Source organism: Vidua chalybeata, chromosome 5 (assembly GCF_026979565.1).
Source record: "Vidua chalybeata isolate OUT-0048 chromosome 5, bVidCha1 merged haplotype, whole genome shotgun sequence".
Lineage (NCBI taxonomy): Eukaryota > Metazoa > Chordata > Aves > Passeriformes > Viduidae > Vidua > Vidua chalybeata.
Window position 1 is genome coordinate 30,349,419 of NC_071534.1, and position 23,912 is coordinate 30,373,330.

At 43.3% G+C, this 23,912-nt stretch overlaps 1 protein-coding gene across 1 annotated transcript; it reads right to left on the minus strand.

Annotated features, from left to right (window-relative positions):
- Positions 1 to 9,278: 9,278 nt before the first annotated feature.
- On the minus strand, positions 9,279 to 19,695 carry LDHB (lactate dehydrogenase B). The gene is made up of 8 exons (XM_053943928.1): positions 19,509 to 19,695; positions 18,605 to 18,736; positions 15,666 to 15,783; positions 14,998 to 15,171; positions 13,020 to 13,193; positions 11,307 to 11,424; positions 10,346 to 10,469; positions 9,279 to 9,628 (listed from the first exon to the last, which is right to left on the minus strand). Exons 2-8 carry the CDS (start codon positions 18,728 to 18,730, stop codon positions 9,461 to 9,463), a joined length of 1,002 nt encoding a protein of 333 aa, XP_053799903.1. The 5' UTR covers positions 18,731 to 18,736; positions 19,509 to 19,695; the 3' UTR covers positions 9,279 to 9,460.
- Positions 19,696 to 23,912: the final 4,217 nt, after the last annotated feature.

Below are 23,912 nucleotides of genomic sequence, written 5' to 3' on the forward strand. Positions count from 1 at the left end.
AAAGGCTCTGAGCTCACCTAAGGCAAAACCAGTCCAAGACAACTGGTTTAGGAGACAGGCAGCCTATCAGCACAGAAGTCTCTTAGACATAATACATAATGCATGGCACAGCTGAGCCTGCCTTAAAGAATACCTACCCCCTAAAAGACTTGCTCTTCCACTTCCACATTCCGTGCCCTCTCTGCATTCATGGCAGTCAGACCCATCCCTGAGCTGGTGGATACAGCTCACTGAAAAACCCTAAGGGTGCAGAGAATTTTTTTGTAGGTTAAGAACTGGAGCTGTCTCAGAAAAGAGCCTGGTAAGAGGCCAGGGAAAGATTCAGGGGTTTATTGGCTAAGTGTCATTTTGTCTCAATGGTTTGAGTTGCCCTATTCACCAGTTTCTAAAAAAAAAAGTCTGGCCAAGAATCATTATTTTTGGAGCAGCTGTGGCTTTTACTACCTGGGGTAGGTAGGAAACCAGATCACCCCATAGCTGAAAACCCATGCTATTTAAAAGAAAAGCCAGTAATACATGAAGGCTCACTTAATTTCTGAACCCCAAATCTGCCCAAGTCACAGTTTCATAGCTTTCCTGGGACATTCATGCTGAGGGTGAGGCCTAAAGCTGCCAGGTGCACAAAGGCCATCTCAGGTGAGGAGTGGAGAGCAGAGAACAAAGCAGCTGACATCCCACACGTTTTCCTCACACTGTGTAAATAAATACACAGCCAAACTTATTTTAAAGGTGACAGGGGTGCAGTGAGCCCCTAGCACCCCTCACTGACCGCACCGAGTGTGATCCCCCTCACTGTGAGTAAATCCCAGGAGCTGCAGCATCCCCGAGGGAAACCTGACGGGTTTGTGGGTGTGGGGGCCCCATCCCCACTGCTGGCTGGGTACCACTGGCTCTGCAGGTCTTCACACAGCTCTCAAGGTGCTGAAATCAAAACTGTTCACATCAGTTACCTTTCCAGGGACCAGAGAATGGTCTGGGTTGGAAGAGACCTTAAAGATCTCATTCCACACCACTTTCCACTAGCCCAGGTTGCTCCAAGCCTCATCCAGTGTGGTCTTGGACACTGCTAGGGATGGGGCAGGCACAGCTGCTCTGGGCACCCTGTGCCAGGCAGGGCCTTTCAGCTTAAAGCCATCCCCCATTTTCTTGTCACTCCAGGCCATTGTAAAAAGTCCCTTTGCAGCTGTCTTGTACCGTCCCTTCAGTCCATAATAAAGTCACTGCAGAGCCTCCTCCAGGCTGAACATTCCCAGTTCTCTCAGCCTTTCCTCATAGGAAAGGTGTTCCATCCCTCTAAAAAAACCCTCTAGTAGTGATGCCAGATAACAAGTGGCACTGGTTCACTGACATACCAATGTCCCTAAGCATTCAAAAGCCTGAAAAACATGCAAATAATTTTTACAACAATGAACTAAAGTTGTAGCAGCAAATTTTTCAAGCTCCTCACACAATCTGCGGTTTTCAGGTTCTTGAGTGTCACGTTTTTCCAGCTTCTGTTTGTAATAAGATGATAATTCATTTATTCTTTGATTTTGACAAAAGATGATGTAATTCCTTAAACCTTGGTGAATGAGTTAGAAAGAATGGTCGGATACCATGAGATAATTCTACAAGCACTGGCAATGCCATCCTTGAGTGAACCTGGGAGTAACTCACCTTTGGCAGTTTGGAGATAATGGAGTTTTTAACTAGTAAAAAGTGCTCAGTAGCACAGTGAACATAAGCATTCCTTTGTACTCTGAGTACATTTCATTTTATCCAATCAGCATGTCTTAAAGAAGGAGGGTTTTTTTCCACACAATGCCATCCCAAATTCCTGCTTTTCTGTTATTAGTGAGGGAAAAGTATTTGAGGTGCCCAGAAAAGGCAAGCTCCAACAGATAATCCAGAAATTTTCATCCCTGCAAATGCTCTTAATTGCTAGAGGGCAAAGGGCCCTATTCATTGTATTTATGGCCTGCAAGGATTAACTGTGGGATATTTGGGGTGCAGTGTTGCTGGGCACATATAGTAAGACAAAATAAAAGCTCTTCAGAAGAAAAGCTGTATTCTGACATTAAGAAGGGCAGCCTTTAGCTGTCCTTCATGGGAAGTGCAGTTAGGTGCAAGTGCTGAAAGGGACGCTCTGCTGCCACTAGAAACAATGTGTCATTTTTGTCACAGAGGCAGGGGAAGGTTGTGACTTCGATCATGCAGTTTGCACCTTTTTCACCAAACAGAGGCCAGCTGCTGAAGTGGGGAAATGGAAACATACCAGAAAGACTAGCTTTTAAAATATAACATTGATTAAAATATTTCCCAGAAATCTGGAAACCAGTGAGACCGGTTTTGAGTCCAGCCTAACTTCTCATATTGTTCTTATCACAAACTACATTGTGTACATGAATACATTATTCATTGTGTTGCAATTCTGTCAGACACCAGTTGTTACCCCTCCAAATTCTTTTTCAGCTCACAGAAGTGAAATAATTTTGTTTGCAAGAATACTGGACAATATGAAGGCTGAGTTTGCAAGGTCTTTGAAGAGAAATATACAAAGTGTTTGTATTTTTCCCCCCAAATTTCCTAGAGTTCTAGGAGAGAGCAATGCAGGGATGATGCTATACATTCTGCCCTACCTAAATCTCATTTTGAAACTGTTACCTCTAGTCTGTTGTCTTGTCTGCACACTATGGTCCAACTCCTATTTGGGTAGAGCAACTAACTCAGTATATCATCCCAGGAAGTGAGTTGTGGATGTTGTCTTCATACCACAGTTCTTCTATCAGAACCACTCCAGACAACCTTTCTTCCTTGGAATATCAATCTCAGTCTCTGGGCTGCAAGTGAGAAGGTGCCTGTAGGGGAAGAGACACTCTCCATGTGTGGAAGTTTAAGAGGAGATCATTGTCTAGGGTTGGCTTGCTCTGAACAGAACTGGGGTTTCCAGGTTTGCCTAAATTAACTGTGGGGGGAAAATCAGTCATGGATGTTAAAAATGCATAGATATTGAGTTAAATTTGAGAGGAGGAAAGGACAGGGGTTTGTAGCAGTCATTGATGCACACACACTGTACTTGTGACACGGAGCAGTAGGTGGCACTGACGGTATTCACATGAGTTCCCCAGTGTCCCTGTCATTTTGTCATTGCAGAGTTTAGGGGAGATCGGGGAGGGGCCCAGAAGTGCTCTAGGGACAGCCCTCCTTGCCTGCCTGGCAGCAAGTTCACCTCATTCCAGCTGAGAAGTGATGGCCTTTGCTCCTGCCCTGTCTGTGCAAGGCCAAAAAATGCTCCAAATCTCCCACAAGTGGAGAATTTTTCTTCCAGTTAGAGGACTGGCGTATCGAGTAATCCTGTGAAACAGCCAGGAGGCAGAAGGGGCTACAAAACATTTGATGGGACACAAAGGATTTTTCTCAGTGACACCTGGTATGTGTTGTCCCAAATTAGAAATTTGGGAGTGCATGGACTCCAGGACACAGCAAACCAAAGACATTCCTGTCAGCTGGTCTGAGAGGCTGACATTCCCGGTGCTGCAGAATATTTTGGCCTCTACTCTTTCATCCAGGAATGACAGTGAGAGCCATCCTGCAAATAGCAGCTTGCCATGGGCAAGTTTAAGGTTAATCTTTTTGGACTTGGTTTTGGAAATTATGCCAGAGTAGCTTGACCACCCAGCTGAATCCTGCAACTTGGATAAGCATCAGAATGCCACGATCCTATTTGAAGTTTAAAATAAATGCTGTGATAAGCAGGTATCCCTCTGAGGGACTGGACTGCTCAATGCATAATCTGTGCTACAATCCATGTGTGCCATTTTCCCATGTGAGCAGAGATTTGGGAATGTTCCCTTTTGAAGTCATCTCACCCCAGGCACCTGAGGTGACAAAGGAAGGACATACAGCTCACATTCCTGGAGAGGGAGCCGTGTCCTTGTCTGTATCTCCAGGCAGGCACTAGGTATTAGAAACTAAAAAAAATCCCAGTAATTCTATTGGGAAATAAATGCAGAGGCACATGCAAACAATTTCTGAGAGACACCAAGACTTTCTGTGTGATGTCTGAGATGGCTGTAACTTGAAAAATAAAATGTAAGCCTCTTTTCTACTGCTCGGTGCCAAGCTCCCACCTATAATTCAGACTCATGTACAAAGACACAAACACTTTCAAAGATATACACACATGCATTTGCTTTGATAATTATTCATTTCCTGAGGTCAGCACAGTGTTTGTATCATATTTAGCATAGGAATTTGTCAGTATGTTGGTGTAACTTGTGGTATTTTCTCCTTAACTAAAAGTTGTAATCATGGAGAGACAGAAGTCTCACTTGCTAAATATCATAAAATCACAAAATGGTTTGAGTTGGAAGGGACCTTAACAATCACCCAGTTCCAACCCCACTGCCATGGGCAGGGACACCTTCCACTATCCCAGGGTGCTCCAGGCCCCATCCAACCTGGCCTCGGACATTGCCAGGGATGGGGCAGCCACAGCTTCTCTGGGCAACCTGTGCCAGGGCCTCACCACCCTCACAGGGAACAATTTCTTCCTTATATCCAATCTAAATCTCCTCTCAGTCAGTGTGAAGCCATTCCCCCTTGTTCTGTCACTATTTGCTCTTGTAAACATATGCTCTGGAAGTTTCTGGTTTTGTCCTGACTCCTCTGCTTACAATAGTTCTTTTTCCTTTCTGTTACACCAAAGTCAACTCTTCCCAGGTTTGTTTTTTGTTGTGATTTTTGGGCTTATTATTTTTGTTGGCTTGGCATTTTTTTCTCCTGTTAAAAGGCTAGGCATGAATTTTTATTACATCTATTATCTTGAGTGACCTTGGAGGAATTGTTGTCAGGGCTTGCAGCAAGTGGCCACTGCATCATTTTACCTCTCTGGCTGCAAACCAAGGTTTCTATGCTTTGAAAGACTATGCTGCAAACAGAGGTGCAGTGCGGAAAGAGGCATTTCTATTCATTCAGCTGTGGAAGTACAGTAAGGACTTTATAAAAAACAGGTTGTGCCATGATAGCCTTTTAAATTAAAATTTAACAAACTGAAAATTAACCCCATTCAACAAACCACTTAAGCATAAATCCTGCTCTGTGCAATAGAGGCACTTGAGCTGAGGTCAGTGTAGTCTTAACATCTTTTCTGCCTCCTTGAGAGCGCCACTCTACTGACTTGAATGCACTTGAAATATAGAAAAATAAGATATTTCTGCTTATTCTTCTGTCTTTTCTCTTTTAAAAACTCAACCAAACAAACAAAACCCTGCAGCACACAGAATCAAACCAGTACAGAAGTAACCTGAAAATTATTCCTTCTGCACAGCAATTTGCTATGGGAAAAACAAACTCAGAAAAATGAACCGAAGTTCAACAAATACTCTTCTAGATTGATCTTTAGTCAGAGTATCAGGGACTCCACTACTGTGGGTAGGAAAATCAAGTTTGATATGGTTCTTAGACTGATTCCCAGTGATACTGGGAGAGTATTCCAGTATCTGGTACTGGTGGAGACTGCTGAGTGAACAGAGACTTTGGAAATTATTGCATTTCTGTCTTATTGCCCAAGATACAGAATTAGCATCACAGAGAAAGCAGTATCTCAAGCAAACCTGTTTTTTTTTTTGCTTCCCTTTGTATATTCATTTAGTGTATCTCATAGAACGAGAATTATCAATATTTCCTTCCAGAAATCAGTTGGTAGGAATCCACCTTCATGCTATTTTGACAGATTTTCTGGATTTTTTCCACATACCACCTAGGTATGTGTCAACACACCTAACAAAGTTGAAGAACTATTAAAGAGAACACCATAAAGAAATATGTATTTACTCAGAAATCTTACTTTGCATAGCTGGCTGGTCCTTGTTGCTTATGTTTGCAGGTAAATTACTCATATCAGACACTGAGCAAATCCAGTCCTCCTGAGCCTGACCTCTCCAACAGACCATTCTAAGTTAATGATTTGCACAACTCTCTTGCTGGCACAGAATAAACAACTCAAACAGCAATGGTATCTCAGGAGCAGTTTATAAAAATGTGGTACATCACAGGGACTGGTGTGGATTTTAGGAAGGCCCTGGCTACTGTAGTCTGAAAGGCTTTGGAAATTTTGCCTTGCATAAGGCTGGATTCACACACATGCATCAGGGGATAATTGTTTATAGAAGAAAGAAATGCCCAAAATTAGACATTGCCCTGGGAGGCCACAGGAGCACCATGTAAGGATCTGACCCCTAAATGTTTCTGGGCTACTTGCCACACTAACATCAAGGAGTTCAGCATCCACTTTCCACTGAGAATTTGTGGCTTAATTGGTCTGACTCATACCTGTAAATCAGGGGAAATAGCATTTCTTTGCAGCACAAGGCTAACATGAAGTGTGCAAATACAAGGTAACAGGAACTCAGTGAGCATCTGAAGTCACCTAATTACCATAAACCACAGTTTTAAGTTAGCTGGTATGAAAGTCATGTAAGCATTACAAGTCTTCAAAATACATTTATAAAATATTTTCATCCCTCTGCAGCTATGTGTTCTTTTTAACACTCACTGTTTAAACGTGCCTTCAATTCCCTGTCCCAATTTCATCCTTTGATTAATAAAAAAGTACATTATTTAACACTAAAAGGCAGTAAAATCCCTTGTGTCTGTTGTCAATATGTACATTTGTAGGGTAATGAGCCTGACTTTCTGATCTGCAGCCAGTATTTGTGTACCTGCAAATATAAGGGGGTCCAGAGCCTTAAGGCAATTAAAATAACATTACTGATCTTACCCCGTGCGAGCGAGCAGAGGAGGTTGTCCTCACTTTTCTGAAGTGTTTTGAAGCATTTCTTCTTGCTGGCTGCACTACTCTGTCCAACAGCACCACAATGTTCTCTGTTGGGCCAAGGAGTGACCAAGGTACCTCTTGAGACACAGGAATGTGGCTAAAAACCTGTATTGCCTTTCTTGGAATAAAACAAGCAAAGTTCGTCTATCAATGGCCTGAACAAACAAAGCATAAAGATAAACAAAGCACAATGATAAACATGAGCCTATAATATCTGGATAAAAACCCACAGATGTCCTATAGCAATATTGTTATTTAGGAATTTATATGGTTGATATAAGACTAAATTGTGGATAGACTCCAAATAACAGGAGGTGATAGGCTGGTATTGTGTAAACACACACAGGGAAGCTATTCTACAGCCATGCAGTTGCAAAGATAAAAGATGGTGTGTGGTAAGATTTCTAAGACAAAATAATCACAGTACCATTGATGTACTTGCATAGGTCTTACAAACATCAGTGGATGCAAGTAATACCTGAAGAGCCTATTTATAAAAACTTAAAACCCACAAACCTAGGATACTCATTCCTATTTAACAATTTGGAACTAATCCTCCATAACACCCAAGACGCATATTCACTGCTGCCTAAATTTTTTAGACTTTTCCTTCATGATATCATATCCCCAAAAGCAGAAGTTGAAAAAAAAAGGAAAGTAGAAAGAAAAAAAGGGTAGTACAGTGAGGTTGCTGATGCGCAAGTTCTCACCATGCAAACCAATTTTTTTCATTCCTTCAGTTCCCTCCTTCACCTATATCCACTTAAGTCTTTAAACAGAACAGATTTTGGCATTAGCTCTCTGCTTGCTTAATGTCTAGCACTAAAGATCTTGTTAAGTCTGTGATCACTAACAAAATAACCTCCCCTGTGGACCTCGAGGGGATTGAAGTAGCTGACAGACAGCAGGTGACAGAACCCCTCAGCTCAAGCACCAGGACCATGTATGCTCAAAACGTACCTTTGGGTCTCAGTTTGCCAACCACAGAACAAGGTCTGGCCCTACATTTTGATGGGTGAGGATGCAGTCAGTGAAAAATCCTATTTACTGTAGCCAGGTGACCTTCAAAAATCAATATATAACACCACCAGAAGGGGAAAGGGCTCACTCCCTGTTCTCTGAGATAACTGATGCCTCTTCATGCACATCACTCGAGAATCCTGCGAGGTCCCACAACACAACTTTGAATTACTTCATTGCAGAGAAGAGTGTAAGAACAAAGCCAGGAAGGAACTGTGCAAGGTTCCTTTACTAAATGTGCTCAGGTGAATTTTCCTAATGGCTGTGTCCTGAAAAGAGCAGCACCTTGTGCCATTTACCTCCTAAATCCAGCTGATCATGAACAGTTCTTAGCAGGAACTTTAATCCATCCAGGTGTGGAAAGCCTTCCAGTAAGATCTCCACACCAAGCTAGGAAAGCAGAGAATATAATTTTCTCCCTCCTGTTGGCAAAGAAGCGTGGAATTTAACCTGTAACTAAGAATAAAACAGCTCTCGAGGTCTCCCTGGGATATCCTTTGTAAATAATGCTGCCAGCAGCACCCCATGGATATTTCAGTAACTGCACAATCCTGCAATGTAGCAACACTTGCATGATCTTCCCTTTTAAAAGCAACCACAAAAATTAAGTAACCTGCTTGTGAAACTGTTTTAGTCCAATATCCAAACAGAAAAGAGTAGATAGAAAAGAGCATTAAATTGCTCCAGCATAGTCTCAGACCATTTGTTATGAAAGAAAACTTAAAGGTCCCACAAGAGAGATGGATTTTATGCTGTCTGTCCCCTGGACATTTAGGTTGAGCAGTTCTATTTTATGGTTAATATTTACTCCATAATGGTGATTGAGAAATAAACTTAATGATTTTTTTTAATCTGCTCCCCCTCCAAGTATATAAAGCCTTTAACAATCATGCTGAAATTTAGAGATTTAAGACCCAACTTGGCTTGTTTAATAAACAAGACCAAAACCACAACATTCCAGTCTAGGTCCAGAAAAAAACCTTGAATTTTGGATAATCAAATAGAAATTAATGGTTTTTGAATTATAAGAACTAGAAACCATTAACAAGCAAAGAATTTAATCCAGAAGAGAGAAGGATCTAAGGGATTCCTTCTATGCCAGTGGCATACAGAACCTTATTGCTGGTATATTTTTGGCTGGTGGCACAGAGCCAAATGCTCATTCCATTTCCTCTACCCATCAGTAAAACTATGAAGTTCTCTATCAGAAACAGGTCTGGGAATGAACTCCACTTACTCAGCAGCTGGACTGAGAAAAGCCTCATGGCAAGGTAGTTTTAGTGAAATCCCACCAATTCACCCTTACTACTTTGTTCCCAACCTTTTAGAAGGACACATCAAGCCTACACTTCCATGCAGTCCGTGGCAAACAATGAAGGAAAATGCCAGAGAGTAAGGCAGATAATTTACATACTGAAAAAGAGTCACTAGGACAACCAAAGATGTCTGAAAATCGCTTTATTTGTTTGTAAGGTTTGTGCGTTACAGCAAGCCTAAGTTTAGCTACCATGGACAAAAGTCTGGAAGAACATTTCATGTTGACCATTGAGATATATAGTGAGTAGAGCCCCCATCTGCAAACAACATGCTGTTTTCCTATGGCTGGAACCTAACATTCACGAGTTACAGATCCTTGATATCCTTCTGGACGTCCCACAGTGTGTCCGCGCTCTTCCTCAGCTGGGTCACCTCATCATCCTTCAGCTTTTGGTTGATGACACTCGTCAGGCCAGAGGCACATAGGACAGAAGGAAGGCTCAAGAAGACTTCATTCTGAATACCATACATGCCCTGTCACAAACAAAAGAGATCAGACACGGGCCTGTCACCACAGATCTGTGGTTGGTTTATGTTGCAGGGTACGTCCTCAGAGCAGAGCCCAAAAACCATCATTTTACAACCTGCAGAAAAATTTCAGCCACAATGAATTCAAGAAAATAAATAGCATAGATCTGGTTTGGATCAAATGCCTGGCAATACCAAACAGCTGATGGCAGAAACCCCACCTTCAAACCTCTCACTTTTAGTTCTATACAGCAGGGAGCTGAAAAGATTCAGAAACAGGATAGGGACAGGCCAACAGAGGGAGCAGTTCCCCCCTGCTCAGAGCCCCTGCTGCAGCAGAGGTTATGGAGCTGGTACAGACCACGTGCAGCTAGTTACACCAGCTATAAAAGGACAGTGGCTCCTGGAATCATAGTTGGGCCTCCAAGAAGTCTTCCCTTTTTACACTGAAAACTTCCTTTCAAGGAATCTGCATATGCTACACATGGCAAAGCTTCACACAAAGGCAGTTCTGCACAGAGAACTTCATTTTCAGCTCCGCACTTGTGGCAAGAGTAGGCTAGGAGGTCAGCCTAGAAGAAACAGCAATAGTAAGCTGCCATTTGAAATTCAAAATAGTATTTTACAAAGCTTCCTTCATTCAGCACCTTGCTAATTGAGGCTATTTAGCTTGTCCAGAACAGTAAAATGAGCCAGAGTGTCCAATCAGCCCTCAATTCTTACCTTTACCAGAGTAGCAACTGAATGAACCCGGTACAGGTTCTTCAGGATGGTCTCACAGAGGTCAGCCACACTAAAGCCAATAGCCCAGTTTGTGTATCCCTTTAGTTTGATCACCTCGTAGGCACTAAGGAGACATTGAAATACAACTTCATTAAGATGACTTCAAGCAAGTCACTGCAAATTACAAGTCTTAAAACCAGTGAATGTTAGCCATTAAAAAATTCTCAAACTTCTGAAACACACTTTAAGTTCTGGAATTAAAATGTCCAAGTTATGCACTTCAACACTAGAGGATAAAGCATAATATCTACATGATCCCCTATGCATAATAAAGAATCCCGTTGTTCTCACAGGATTAGCTGACAACAAAATTAGCTCCTATCTAGGAAGAGATCCTAGTATAAAGTAGAAAACCACACCTATACCTGATAAGCTCTCTGTTTCAGTCAGGGGCACAATGGAATAGGCAAACATTTAGAGTCAAAGCACCACTACACCCTGAGGTTTTTAGCCAACATCTGAACAAACTTTATCCCAGTGAGTGTACACTCATTTCACAAAAGACTTAGCAACATGTAGTCAGCTGTACACACAAACTCTCCTGTATCCATGAACTGCATTTTCCCCAATTTCAACACGCTGCTCACAGAAACATGCTATCTTTTCCTGGGCTTGTGCCCTTTGAACAAAGTTACCCATTGAAGAAGCTCCATGTGGGAAAACAAGCACCTGAGTGCTCCAGCACTTGAATGGGTTTGTTATGCAGAGTAACCTGCCTCCCTGCAGGATAACAAATCTTACCAGCTGAAACCCTGCATTTCTGTGTTTAAAAAAGCAGTCCCACTCACTCAAGCAACCCTCTACCTAAGAGGACATGAAAGTTGCACCAGAACAGAGGCAGAGTGCAAACAAACTGTTCTCAGCATGGCATCCATCCATGTTATCCCTCAGGTCATCATACCTTGCAACCACTTGCTTGTGGATCTCCTTCCAGTTCTCAGGATCTTTGTCAGTTCCCATGGCAGGGTTCAGCTCTTGGAGGCAAACCCCTGCCACGTTCACTCCGCTCCAAACAGCCACTGCAACAGAGGCAGGACATCAGTGCCAACAGCACCTGGCAACTCCCCCTCCACCTTGCCTAGCTAAAATAATTGGAAACAAAGGAGGAGCAGCCAGAATCACAACAAGGCTGGCTGAGGCAAGTTTTAAGTTTTTATTTAGCTACAGTTAAATCTGAGAACTCTGGGAGTCAAACATGAGACTGTTTTAGTACTGGCACTTTAAGACACTTGTAACATGTGACAGCAGTCAGAGCCTGGAAGTTTCTGAAGTCAGAAACATCAAATTCTAGTAAAAGGCATATTTTAGCTACCCAGCCTTTAAGAACTGATTTTAATCAAAACTGCAGCATTTGCAGTTTCACTAATCAGTATTAGAATCAGCCTTCAAGAAGTCTAATCTTATTTACACAAATAAGAGTGTTGCAATATGCAAACTTAGAATATCAAGTAATGAATTTGCACCTCTCCCTGCATCCTGGAAGCTCAGAGGCAAGCTCAGTCTCTGTTTCTGGGAAGTAAGCAGGAATGTGGAGTTACTTCAAAGCAAAAACAGCTGTGACAATGACACAGGAAAAGCTCTGCATGTGCTCAGCCAAACTCTGCTTTCATTGGTATAGGGCTGGCTACAGTAACTGCTGCTGTTGATCAGACACTGTACTTTGATCAAATGCAATGGGACAATGAAGAGGTGGCTCCCTTAGAAATATACAGCATGAAAGTATAAAGCAGTAACAATCTACATAAATGTTCTGCTGCAGCTTTTCAGACTTGGAATACTTTAACTGAATTAGGACAGATAAACTTCTTTGATTTCACATTTTAAAAATACCTTTGCTTTAAACAGCAAGGAGGAAAGTCACAAAATAAGGTAAGGGATAATTTTGTTAGCTTGGATCTGGACTGCTAGAATAACAACCTCTGCTATTGATCTAGCAAGTGCTGATACTTGCTTGTGCTTGTGCTGATACTTGTGGATATTCTCAGCTCAGTCAGAGAGAAAGAGAAAGGTTTTCTAACCAGGCAAGAGCCTGGGAAACAGTTGGGAAAGAATGTAAATAATTCTCTAATCTATCTTGTTATTCACATTGTTTATAGATATGCTCTGCCACTGTGCATCATTCACTGCACACCAATGGTGTGACATGTTTTTACTCTAAGACCAATGAAATTAGTCTTCTCGATGTTCTCTATATATAGAGCAGTATATTTGAAATAAATCAGAGCTCATTTTCTTTGCCTTCTGATCTGGAGTTCTCTGTTCCCGTCCTGCTCGACAGCGACAGATACTGCTTTCAGAGAACTGTGCTACAGGCTATGGAATGGCACTCCAAAATCTGAGGATAAAAAGAAGCAAGCTGTAGCCTTCATGACACCACCTCACAAAACTGACCTTTCAGTTCAGGCTTTAATCATACAGCCACAATCACATTTATTAAATATGTGTAGGTAGATTTCCTGTACTTCTCTCAACTCTAATCTTCATAAAAATACAGCAAAGTACCAGATACTCGAGCTCAACTTCAGCCATTCCTTCAGAACCCTGTAACAAACCTCAAGCCTCAAGCTCTGCAATGGTATTGCTCATTCCCAGGGAGGTCAGAACTGCTCCTTACCACTGGAATCACCGTGCTCTCCCAAGATCCAGCCATGGCAGCTGCTTGGATGGATTCCAAGTCTCTCGGACATCAGGTAACGGAATCTGGCCGTGTCCAGATTGCAGCCACTTCCAATCACACGGTTTTTTGGCAGCCCACTCAGCTTCCATGTGACATAGGTTAATATATCCACTGAAAGGAAAAGCATGCATGGTAAATGAAACTCCACTCACACCAAGAATGCTCCAACCATTTCCTTACTGAGTGTAGCAGGGCAATCAGGAGGACTCAAAACACAGTTGTGCTCACTGATCAACGAAGTTTGGATCTGTTTGGGGGATTAAAATGGATGCAGTGCTTGAAATTTTGAACAGTAGCTTGATGGGTCCTAAGAAAATTCAAGGAAGGTTTTTAGAGATTAGATTCCTACCAGCTAAAGTTGGACACACTTTTTTTGGTCACAGTTAAAGCCCTAGGGCATTCAGAACTGGGACTGATCTCATGTGGCTAAAATATTCCAGTAATTTCCCGAATAATGCTCCCTTCGAGTTCACCATTACAACAACAGGTTAAATAATTTACAATCAAAAGTCTGAGATTTACACACTCTTTGTAGTTGATAATTCCTTCAGTTTAATTTCTTGATTTGCGCACTAAGCACTTTCTACATCAACCACCTCTGCAGCATGAAAAGCCAGATAAGCAATGTGCTTTAGCTGCACATTTCTAAAAATACAGTTTTAGGAAAAAACCCAATGCTAGATAGGGCAGACAGAAGATGTGACCAGAGAGAAAAACCTCTAATCCACAGCTCAAAGCAACAATAACCAGGCTACAGGAACTGACTCCAACTCTGAGGAGCCAGGCAGTTCTCAGGAAGGTACACATTTGTGTACACAGATCTGAAATGCATCATTTGCTCTGCTCAGGCAACAAAGCACAGTTCACACCTCACAAGTGGCATGTTCCCTACAGCCTCAGCTGGGGCAGGGAAGGGCATCAAGGTTACACCCCCAAGTCCCTTCTCATGGGCTCACAATAACTTTCGCTATATAAAACTAGTGGACAAAACTCCACACACTGAGAAAACAAAGGATTATAAAAATAATTCTGAAAAAGCAACATACAATTCTCCTCCTGCAGCTGCTCTGCTGGAGAGAAGTCAACAGGTTGAATTCAGCCTTGCTAGAACAAGAACAGCCTGATCTTTGTCTCAGTCTGGTTTTCAGGTAAGTGCTTAAAACTGCTGCAAGTTACTGCATTTGCTGAGAACACTGGCTAACTGTAGACCAGATAATTACTCAACCCCCAACAGAGCATGCAATCGTTCCACTCTGCCAGGTTTTCTTTAAAAGCAGTGTCACTTCATCATCAGAGTTCTTCAGAGTACTTCTTCCAGAGTACTGGTTTCAGATGTTGAATTAAGCAAAGACAACCCTACAGGGGCACCCTACAAAGCACATCAGAATATTTACTGTCACCTTTAGACATCCAAATATCCAAGCTATCTCAGTGCAATGAGATACTTGCAAGTGAACACACAAACATGCAAAATTAACTCTTTTTTTTCTGTTTTAATTGAACTGTGGAATGCAGTCAGCCCTTGTTTCACCATAAGCTTCAGCATGCAAATTCTTTTTTCTGAAAATATAGCCATGACTATAGGGCAAGTTCTTCATGCCGCAAACAGCCCTATCCTATCCAGACACAAAAGGTACCCATTAGAGATAAAAAATTTAAACTTCCTACTGCTTAAGCCAAAGTATGCAAAGAACTTAAGTATTTATCACAAAGCATCCTTTTAAAATATGGACACCATAGCAAGTTCTGAATAAAGAGAGCATCAGAAAGTACAGAGTATTTGTCTGCACTCTCAGGTGTCCACAAAAAGCTATTAAGTTTCAACACTTTGTATTTGAAGAGATATTCTGAGAACTAACTAATGTTTTATCTTGTCAAACCAAATCTGGAAGTATTTAGGAGAAGACTGCCTTACCTGGGTTGGAAACCACCAGGATGATGCAGTTGGGGCTGTACTTGACGACCTGAGGAATGATGAATTTGAAGACATTCACATTCCTCTGCACCAGGTTGAGCCGACTCTCCCCCTCCTGCTGACGGACTCCTGCAGTCACCACCACGATCTTGGAGTTGGCAGTGACAGCATAGTCTAACCAGAGAAGAGGGGAGAAGACACAGAGTGTGTTTAAAATAATTCCACTAATTCCAGTAGCATTGTGTTAATACAGGAATTACAGGGAGCTTCTGCACTGTGCATTGCATTCAAACCCAAAACCCAAGACATCAGTTTGAAAGCCAGCACCATCTCCTAACACTGACCTGATATATCAATATGTGGGTGTTGAGAGTCTACTTAGCCATTCTGACTCTTATTTCCACTATGAAAATAATACTATTTATTCTACATACAGTTTCACTAAAATCAATTTTACTAATACAAGCCCCAGATTGTAAAGAGATGTAAGAGAGAGCCCAGCTTAAGAGCCACTCCCTTTATGGTGTTCATCTGAACTCACCCCAAATCACACATTTCACCTTTTTCAATGCCAAATCCTAAGAGTTCTTTAGGACTGCACAACTAATTCTCCACTATTAAGCAAAGTCACAGAATATCAGTGTTAAATCAAAGAAACTGAGGTGCACCTTTGTCTGCCACGATCTTGTGAGTGTGAAGGAACACGCTCCCGTGCTGCAGGTCCATCATTTCTCCTTTTAGTTTGTCTTCCATAACATCAACCAGAGCAAGCTCATCACAAAGACCCTGAAAACAACAAAATTTCGAGTCAATGACGCAGTTCACATGCATTTTAAAGTTAACCCATTAACTTTAACCCATTTAAAATTACATTTTAAAGTAACACATTTCACCCATGTGAAAGTATCTCTTCTCCAAATAAACCGGCACTATCTTGGCGTTCTGATGCATCTCACAAAGTCAGAGGTTACTACAGCACAGGTTCACAAAACTCACTCAGACTTCCCAAAAAAGGTATCATTTGTGTGGAGTTTGAGTGCACAGCCAACTCTTTGCTAGGAAAGCACTTCTTAATTTAGTTATTACTTTTGGAAAAAGGTTGCATCTTTCAGAGTTGTGGCTAACCCTCCAAATCTATCCAGCAAATAGGCCTGTTTTAAATATTTAAATATCTGAAAGAACACACCATATAATTATCAAGTTAAGTATTCCCTTTGAACATGCCATCAATCAATTCATTTCACAAAAATATACAATTGGAACAGACTTCCTCAACACTAAAGTTGAGAGAAAAAGGATTCTTTAGCTATTTTTCTCTACAGGAGCTACTGTGTGATATTTACATTGCAGAACAGATTTAGCTCCCATTTCTAAATCAGTAACATCAATGACTTGTCTCTAACTGAGCAGGAACTAAATAACCAACATGGAAGTTTTACAGTCATGCAAATTTATACATTTAATACCACACCAACAAACTGAAATCAGTATTAGAGCCAAGCATCTTGTACAAGTCAAACCCACATCCTATTGGTTTGCAGTGGCTGAACATGAGCCAACAGGCCAAAGGCATTCCAGCTGTATCAGGAATAGAGTGGCCAGCAGGACCAGAGCAGTGACTGTCCCCCTGGGCCTTGCACTGGTGAGACCACACCTCAAATCCTGTGTTCCCTCACTACAAATATATTGAGGGGCTGGAGCGTGTCCAGAGAAGAGAACGAAGCTGGGGAAGGGGCTGGAGCACCAGGAGCGGCTGAGGGAGCTGGGGAGGCTCAGCCTGGAGAAAAGGAGGCTCAGGGGGGACCTTCTGGCTCTGCACAACTCCCTGACAGCAGGGGACAGCTGGGAGGATTGGGCTCTGCTCCCAGGGAACAAGGAACAGGATACACGCTGTGCCAGGGGAAATTTAGATTGGATAGGAGGAAAAATTCATCACCAGAAGGGTGGTCAGGCTGCCCAGAGAAGCTGTTGGGTCACGATCCCTTGATGGGTTTATAAACTTTTAGATGTGGCACTTGGGGACATGCTGGACTTGGCAGTGCTGGGTTAATGGTGGGTCTCAATGATCATAAGAGATCTTTTCCAGCCCAAATTATTCTATTGCATTATTATAATTCAGTTACAAGAACCAGATGGTTTTATTATGAAAACATTTTATACTGCAGCTTATAGTTGTGAGAGAGTAAAACCAGAAGCCTGACTGAAATAAACTCCATGTCATAATCCATGCTTGAAGAATTTAAAACCAGTTCTTATTCTGGGTTTGGTGTATACTGTTCATTAACAGTAAAACTTTGTGCTTAGATATCTGACAATGCAGTTTGATCCTGCTTAGAGAAGTGCAGTAAATGAATGCTGAATTGTGGTTCAATTTGTGGCAACATCCCTGGGCTCCCTCACAGGTTACATAAAAACCAACTGATTTCAGACCCTGAGAGGCAACCATGTGCTTAAAAGTATAAATATAAAAACCCACAAGGAACTATCACTGTTTTTCCATTAAATTTCTTCTTTGCTTATTTGTTTTAAAAACTATTTGTCACTTTCGCATCAGTTTCGCACTTAGTTTCACTGTGGCCTGTTCCAACTGTCAGTTTTTCCTTACTCACAGGGCTCATGAATATCAGCAAGTGAAAGGCCTTACTTTTTTATATATAATTAAACATGCATTAAAACATGCATCCTCAGGGTAATACATTGGAGGGTCATCTACAAACAAACTACTGCTGGTTTATTCTTACAAGCAAGATTTTCCACCTGATTGTGAGCTACCTGATTTAAGATCTGCCCCTGCAAGGGAGCAGGGCATATCTGTTGATGCCTTCTCTTAAGAACAAAAAATCTGCAGTTTCTAGCTCTCTTTTCAAATTTAATATATTTAGAATATTCTCCAAAAACAAAGTGCAAAGTACAAGACATCCTCATTGATTAATAAGCCTTTTCTTTGCTCAAAGACTACACCATGAGATTTGACAAACCTATCCCACAAACCAGTAACAGGAAAAGTCAAAATAACCTCCAAGTCCAGCCCTCTGTTTTTAGTTATTTAAAAACTAGCTAACACCTCTCATGAAAAAAAAAAAAATCATGTAAACAAGCAAAAAGGGATTAAGAGAAAACAAGAAGCTGCTGGAGGGGAGAGCAGTATTTTCAGCTATTAGGGCACATATTCTTTAAAAGAATAAAAAGCAAACACTCTTGGTTGCTATCCTGTATTTCACCCAGATTTTTGCTCTGTCTCTATTCTTTGCCCAGCAGAGCTCCCTCACCAAGCAAACTCCAGCTTTGCTGTGGAAGAATAAAAAAATTAAGAAGAGAATGAGAAGTTTGGCAGGGGCTGTGGAGTCATTCCTACCTACATTTTCCCAGCAGCCTGGATAATCATTCTGCCTAATGAGACATTTACTGCTAAGCACAGACAGAAAGGTGAGAGAACAAGGAGTGGCTGAATGTCGAGGTCAGGCTTGTAGGTCACTGCTTGCTTACCCGAGCTGCTAATGATTCATTTCTGTGCCAACCTCCCAAATGTCCCACCTTCTGCCAAGACAGGCAGCACAGAGCACGACAGCACGGGGGGCTTGGAGAGCACAGTGTCCTTGAGCCGTACCTTTGCAAGGACGCTGATAGCAGCGGCCATCCCAACCTGGCCAACCCCCACAACCGTGATCTTGTTGTTGGGGACCTTGGCTTCCTCCGCAATGGGGCTGATCAGCTTGTCCTTGACAGTGGCCATGATGTTCTGTAAGGAGAGATGGAAAGATGTGGATCAGAGCAGGCCAGAGGGAGCTGAAAGGCATGTTCTGAAAGGAGGAGTCACCTGCCACAGCCGGGTCTACGTTAGGCAGCTCCGGGCACGCTGCCCTTCCTCGCAGGGCTCTTTCCCACCCACACACTCTCCGCGGCCACGGGGCTCTGGGTCCCTGCCTTCCCTGAGCCCGGCCAGGGGCTGGCAGCACACCCCGCTGACGCCGTTCCCAGAGCCGCCCACCGAAGGATGAAATTCCATCAGCGCTGCAGGCCCTAGGCATTCACCTCCCGGCACACCAGGGCTCCGGGACGGTACTCCACGAGCCAGCCGGGCCGCAGGGAGCGGGCTGGGATGTCCCCGGCTCCTTTCCACGGGCCACCGAGGCTCCCCGGGGCCCACGGCCGCGCCAGGGCAGTCAGGGGCCGCGGCGGCACCGGGGCACCCTGAGCATGGCCGGGGACCAGCCCGGAGCCACCGCCCGGCTCCAGCCACCCCAAACCCTCGGGAGCCACAGCCCGGCTCCGGCCACCCCAAACCCAAACCTCCGGGAACCGCAGCTGGGCTCCGGCCATTCCAGACCCCAACCCGAACCCTCGGGAGCCCGGCCCGGCTCCGGCCACCCCAGGCATCACCCGCTGGCCACGCAGGGATGCTCGGCCCGCGGCAGCGGCCGAACCCCGGCGGGAACAAGACGCCCGGGAGAGAAGTAACGGGCCGGCCACCCAGCACCCCCTGTCCCGGAGCGGGGTCTCCCCATACGCACCGGGCAGCGGGAGCAGCGCGGAAGCGGCGAGCGGAGCACGGTGTGCGGGGCTCAGGCAGCGAGCGCTCCGCAATGAAAGGAACACGGAACTCGGGCAACGAGCGCTCCGCAACCGAAGGGGAGCGGGAGCGGAGAGGGGAGCGCGGGGCTCGGGCAGTGACCGCTCCGCAACGGAAGGGGCGGGCCCGGCGACGCGGCTGGGGGGAGGTGGCGGCTGCGCTCAATCCCCACCAAGGACGGAGTCTCAAGGATGTCGCTGCTCCGCCCCGGTCCCGCAGTGGCGCAGGGCCGGCGCTGCCGGCCCGTCCCTGCAGCTGTGTCCCAGGGACACCGCTGGGTGCGCGGCCGGGAGCAGCGATGCTGCCGGGGCCGGGAATGGCCGTGCGACACTGGGCACTGGTGGTCTCAGCAGCTTCACTTCCACAGGGGACATACGAGGCTGTTAGTCCCTGGTGTCACAGAGCCACAGGCTCTACAATCGCTGCAATCGATTTAAAATGTGGCAAAAAAGAAAGCATTTTACCTGATCTTTCGGGGAGAACTTGCTCAAATTGGGGGTATCTCCTCAGTCAGGGGTGTCTGATTTTTGTGCTCGCTGATTTCTGCCCTGGGCCTGACTCTGGTTGGATTTTTGGTAGCTGGACAAATCCGTCCTGGAGGCACAGAGCGATGCCTCGGCAGGAATAAGGGATGTAACCTGAGGCAGGCCAACAAAGAATGTAACCTGAGCAGAGCCACCACCAGCGCGCCTCCTCCCTCTCCCTCGGTCTCGGCCAGACACATAGCACACTCACTCACTTTCTCGGTATCCCAGTAGGGCATCCCTTAAAGATGGTAATAAGCGTGAATGTAGTTTAACGCCTTGTTAAAGTAATAAGCACATCCGGCACTGTAAGGAGTCGGATGACAATAAGAGTCAGATGATATTTTCCTTTTCCTCAGACCCACGGAACACACAAACTGAAAATCTGGGTGTACGATCGGCCACTGCTGCTGAGCAGAGAAGGAAGGGATTTCTTGGAATTCCTCCAGGACCAAAGCAAGCAAAATACAGGATAAGAGCAAACAGGGTTTGTTTCATCTAGTGCTGTAACATTACATCTTTCTAGATGTAAAGGAAGAAAATAGAAGCACAACACTGAATCGTATGCAATTAGTTCCAGTGGGGAAGAAACCAGAAAGGTTTAGGTTCCTCATCACACATGATTTAGTCTCCCTCACAAGAGGGAAAAAGAACAGTGGATTCCAGAGTCCTCCCAAATAAGTCACTGGGTTAAATGGGACTAGGCAGAGAGCCTAGCTATGCCTGCCTATGACTTTGTCTGCCTTTTTTTTTTTTTTTTTATTCTGTTGTTGCGGCTAGTTTAAAGTTGTATTGATTTTTTTTTTCTTTTTGCAAGATATTTTGCCAGGTTTATTAATAACTGGATTAATTCCCCGTGGCTCGCCAAGCAGCCAAACAAATGATGGTGTGAGCATGGTGGTGAGCAAAGGATGAAACCTGCTTTTCTGGGCAGCAGATCAGTACAGATCCATGCTGGCTTTAAATCACTGTCTAACCATGGCCTACTTTGCTTCTACACATTTTTTGACTTTGCAAAAGGTCCCCTGCAGGAAAAGAAATGAGTTAAGCCATCCACATGACACTGCAGGTAGTAGCTTGCTGTAAGAAAATAAATTCAAGACTTTGAAATTATGGCTGCAATGGGAGCTGGAGGTAAATAATAATTACACAATTAAATGTAAGGGTCAGAAAATCTGTCTTCTATAATCACAACAGGAGCATGCACAGCTGAAATTTAAGGAAACAGGGAGGAAGGGAGATAAAAAGGAGAAATTAGGGAAGGACTAGAGGAAGGTTTTTTTAATTCCTGAACCATAACCAAGGGTCCTTGTCCTGCCAGTGCCTGTTGTGAGGAATGCTCACCACTGCATTGTGTCTCTTTGGACAGGATCCTTCTGTCTCCTTATGACCTCTCAACAATCAATTACCACAGTAGCATTTGGAATTGAGAGGGAAATACCACATTCCTATTTGCAAGATATTAAAGCTTTAAAAGGCAGACTGGACCGTTTACCACTGGTTACAACAGCTCTTCTTTAGATCAGGCTTCATTTTTCATGGTTTCTAAAAGCACAGGGTATTTAATCCCCTACCTGAAGTCCCTTCAGTCTAAATAGACAAGGTAGGAGCAAGACAGTGGGTAGAAGAAAGAAGCTTATTCCCTTTTCCTGCTCTTAATTATTTACTTAATTATTGTTCCAGATGATGGAGGCACAGAGAGGTGAAATGATCTCCCCAAGGTCACATGGAAAGTCTCCTGGTGACAGGTCACAGTTTCAAAGTTCAGCTCCAGTTTAGCAACATTGGCATTTTTGATGCAGTGCAGTTCTCCAGAAAAACAAACCCTAATGTTAAGGGAGACAGTGAAAATAATTTTGCCTGGTAACTTACATAGAATTACAACATATATTTTGTGTATACATTTTAATCACTTCAGCTTTTGGGTTGTATACAAAGTGTGTAATTAGATAAGTCTGAGATACTTTATTACTTCCATCTGTCCCATCATCTTCCCAAAATTAAAGTAGACAGCAAGATGCTGATGTTCTGATGGCCATGGTCTGATGACAGCTGTAACCCTAAGTCATGAAGAGTTTAACCTAGGAAGGGAAGGAACCCATTACACCACAGGCTGGGATGTAGGGCTGATGGCAATGTTAAGATTCTCTCTCACTGTGTTAGACCTGGTGGATCAGGTCCTTGCCCTACAGGATGGATGTGTTCTAAGCATTATTGCACGTGGATGTAATGGAAGAAAAAGCATTAGAAGTTCAGCTTTGCAAAATACAGACAACTGATTTAATATGCTGGAAATCGTTCACTGCTGTCACATGCAATGCTGGCAGATGCTGAATTAAAATTCTGGTCCACCTATGTTAATTTTGTGCTTCTTCACCTGGATTTGCCATTTGGATGGAAATTACATCACACAATAAAGAAAAATTATCTTGGAGAGGTAGCTTTGGAAGCTTCTTTTCCCTGGTTTTGTTTGAAGGAACGGTTCCTTATTTTTGGCAGTGAGCCAACTCTCTGTTTAATTTTTGTTTAAAAATTAGACAGTGCAAACAGATAATACACTCATAATAAGTTAAGTGTTCTGTAATGGAGTTAATAAAAAAAAAAAACCAAACCAAACAAACACATCATGAGCTTGGGGGTTATAGTGCAAAAGGAGTGAAATGTGATGATCTCATTTAATGAATATCTTTGATGCCAGAGGAAACAAATGGTGATAAGTTTTACAATTAGGTAACTAATAGCACTCAGTTTGTAAGAACTAAACTGCATTGATTTAATGAGCTCTGGCTTATTAAAAAGTTCAGGAGAAACTACAGCTGCTAAACAAAGTGACAAGACAAAAATGGGGCAAACAGTGCATATGCAAACAAAAAAATATGAAATTGAAATTACAGACAGAAATTATTTTTTTATCAATAGAAAAATTTCCATACAATAAACATGGGGTTTTTTTTCCTCTGAACTGGTTAACTGTTCAGAAAACTTAGTAATCCTAAGATTTTTATGTATGGATTTTATGGTTTTATTTTTACGTCTGAAGGAGTGAATATGGCCTTGTCAGACTAACACCTCTCCACAGATGCAAGGCTGTGTTCATACTGGAGAGTTTTTTACATCAGTGCAATCACCCCCTGTAATCACACACAGAGTGTAGCATATCTGGTATGTAGCACCTCAATTGATCTTTGTACAAAGATTTTTGTAGTGGTCCTCTACAGCACTATTGTAATAGCAGTGAGGTAGTAGGTAAGAATTGCCTCCTGTGATACAATAATACATTGTGTTACAGTAGATTTTTCAGTAGTGCTTCACATAGAAACACATCTTGTACCTTCAATGACTTCTGAAGTCGTTCCACAGCTGTAGGACTGACTACCTCTTTAGGAGCTGAATCCAGGTTTCTTTGTATGTGTGTTGTACTGGGAGAAGGAACTCCCAAGTTATGTTATTTGAACCCCCATGTCAGGATATTGCTTACAGTGAATTTTGCTGGAGAACATTTTCACCACTCCCACTCCCACCTAGACTTTCACTTACATGATCCTACAATTTACCTTGTTAAAAGTAATTCTGGAGACAGAGGGAATACATTTTTGCCTGTTACACAGAAACCTCTGTCTGTGGTTTACATAAACCTCTCCAGAGCAGTCACAGGCTTGCAGCCACTGCCTTTGAAGCAGATTGCTGATGTTAAGGGTCAAGGCTGACTGGCTGCCCTCCTGTTTGGGAAGCATCCAGTGATATCTGAAGAACCTTTGCCATATTGCACTCTGGACCCTTAGCACTGCCATTCACAGAGCACAAGCTCTGTGGAAAAAGCT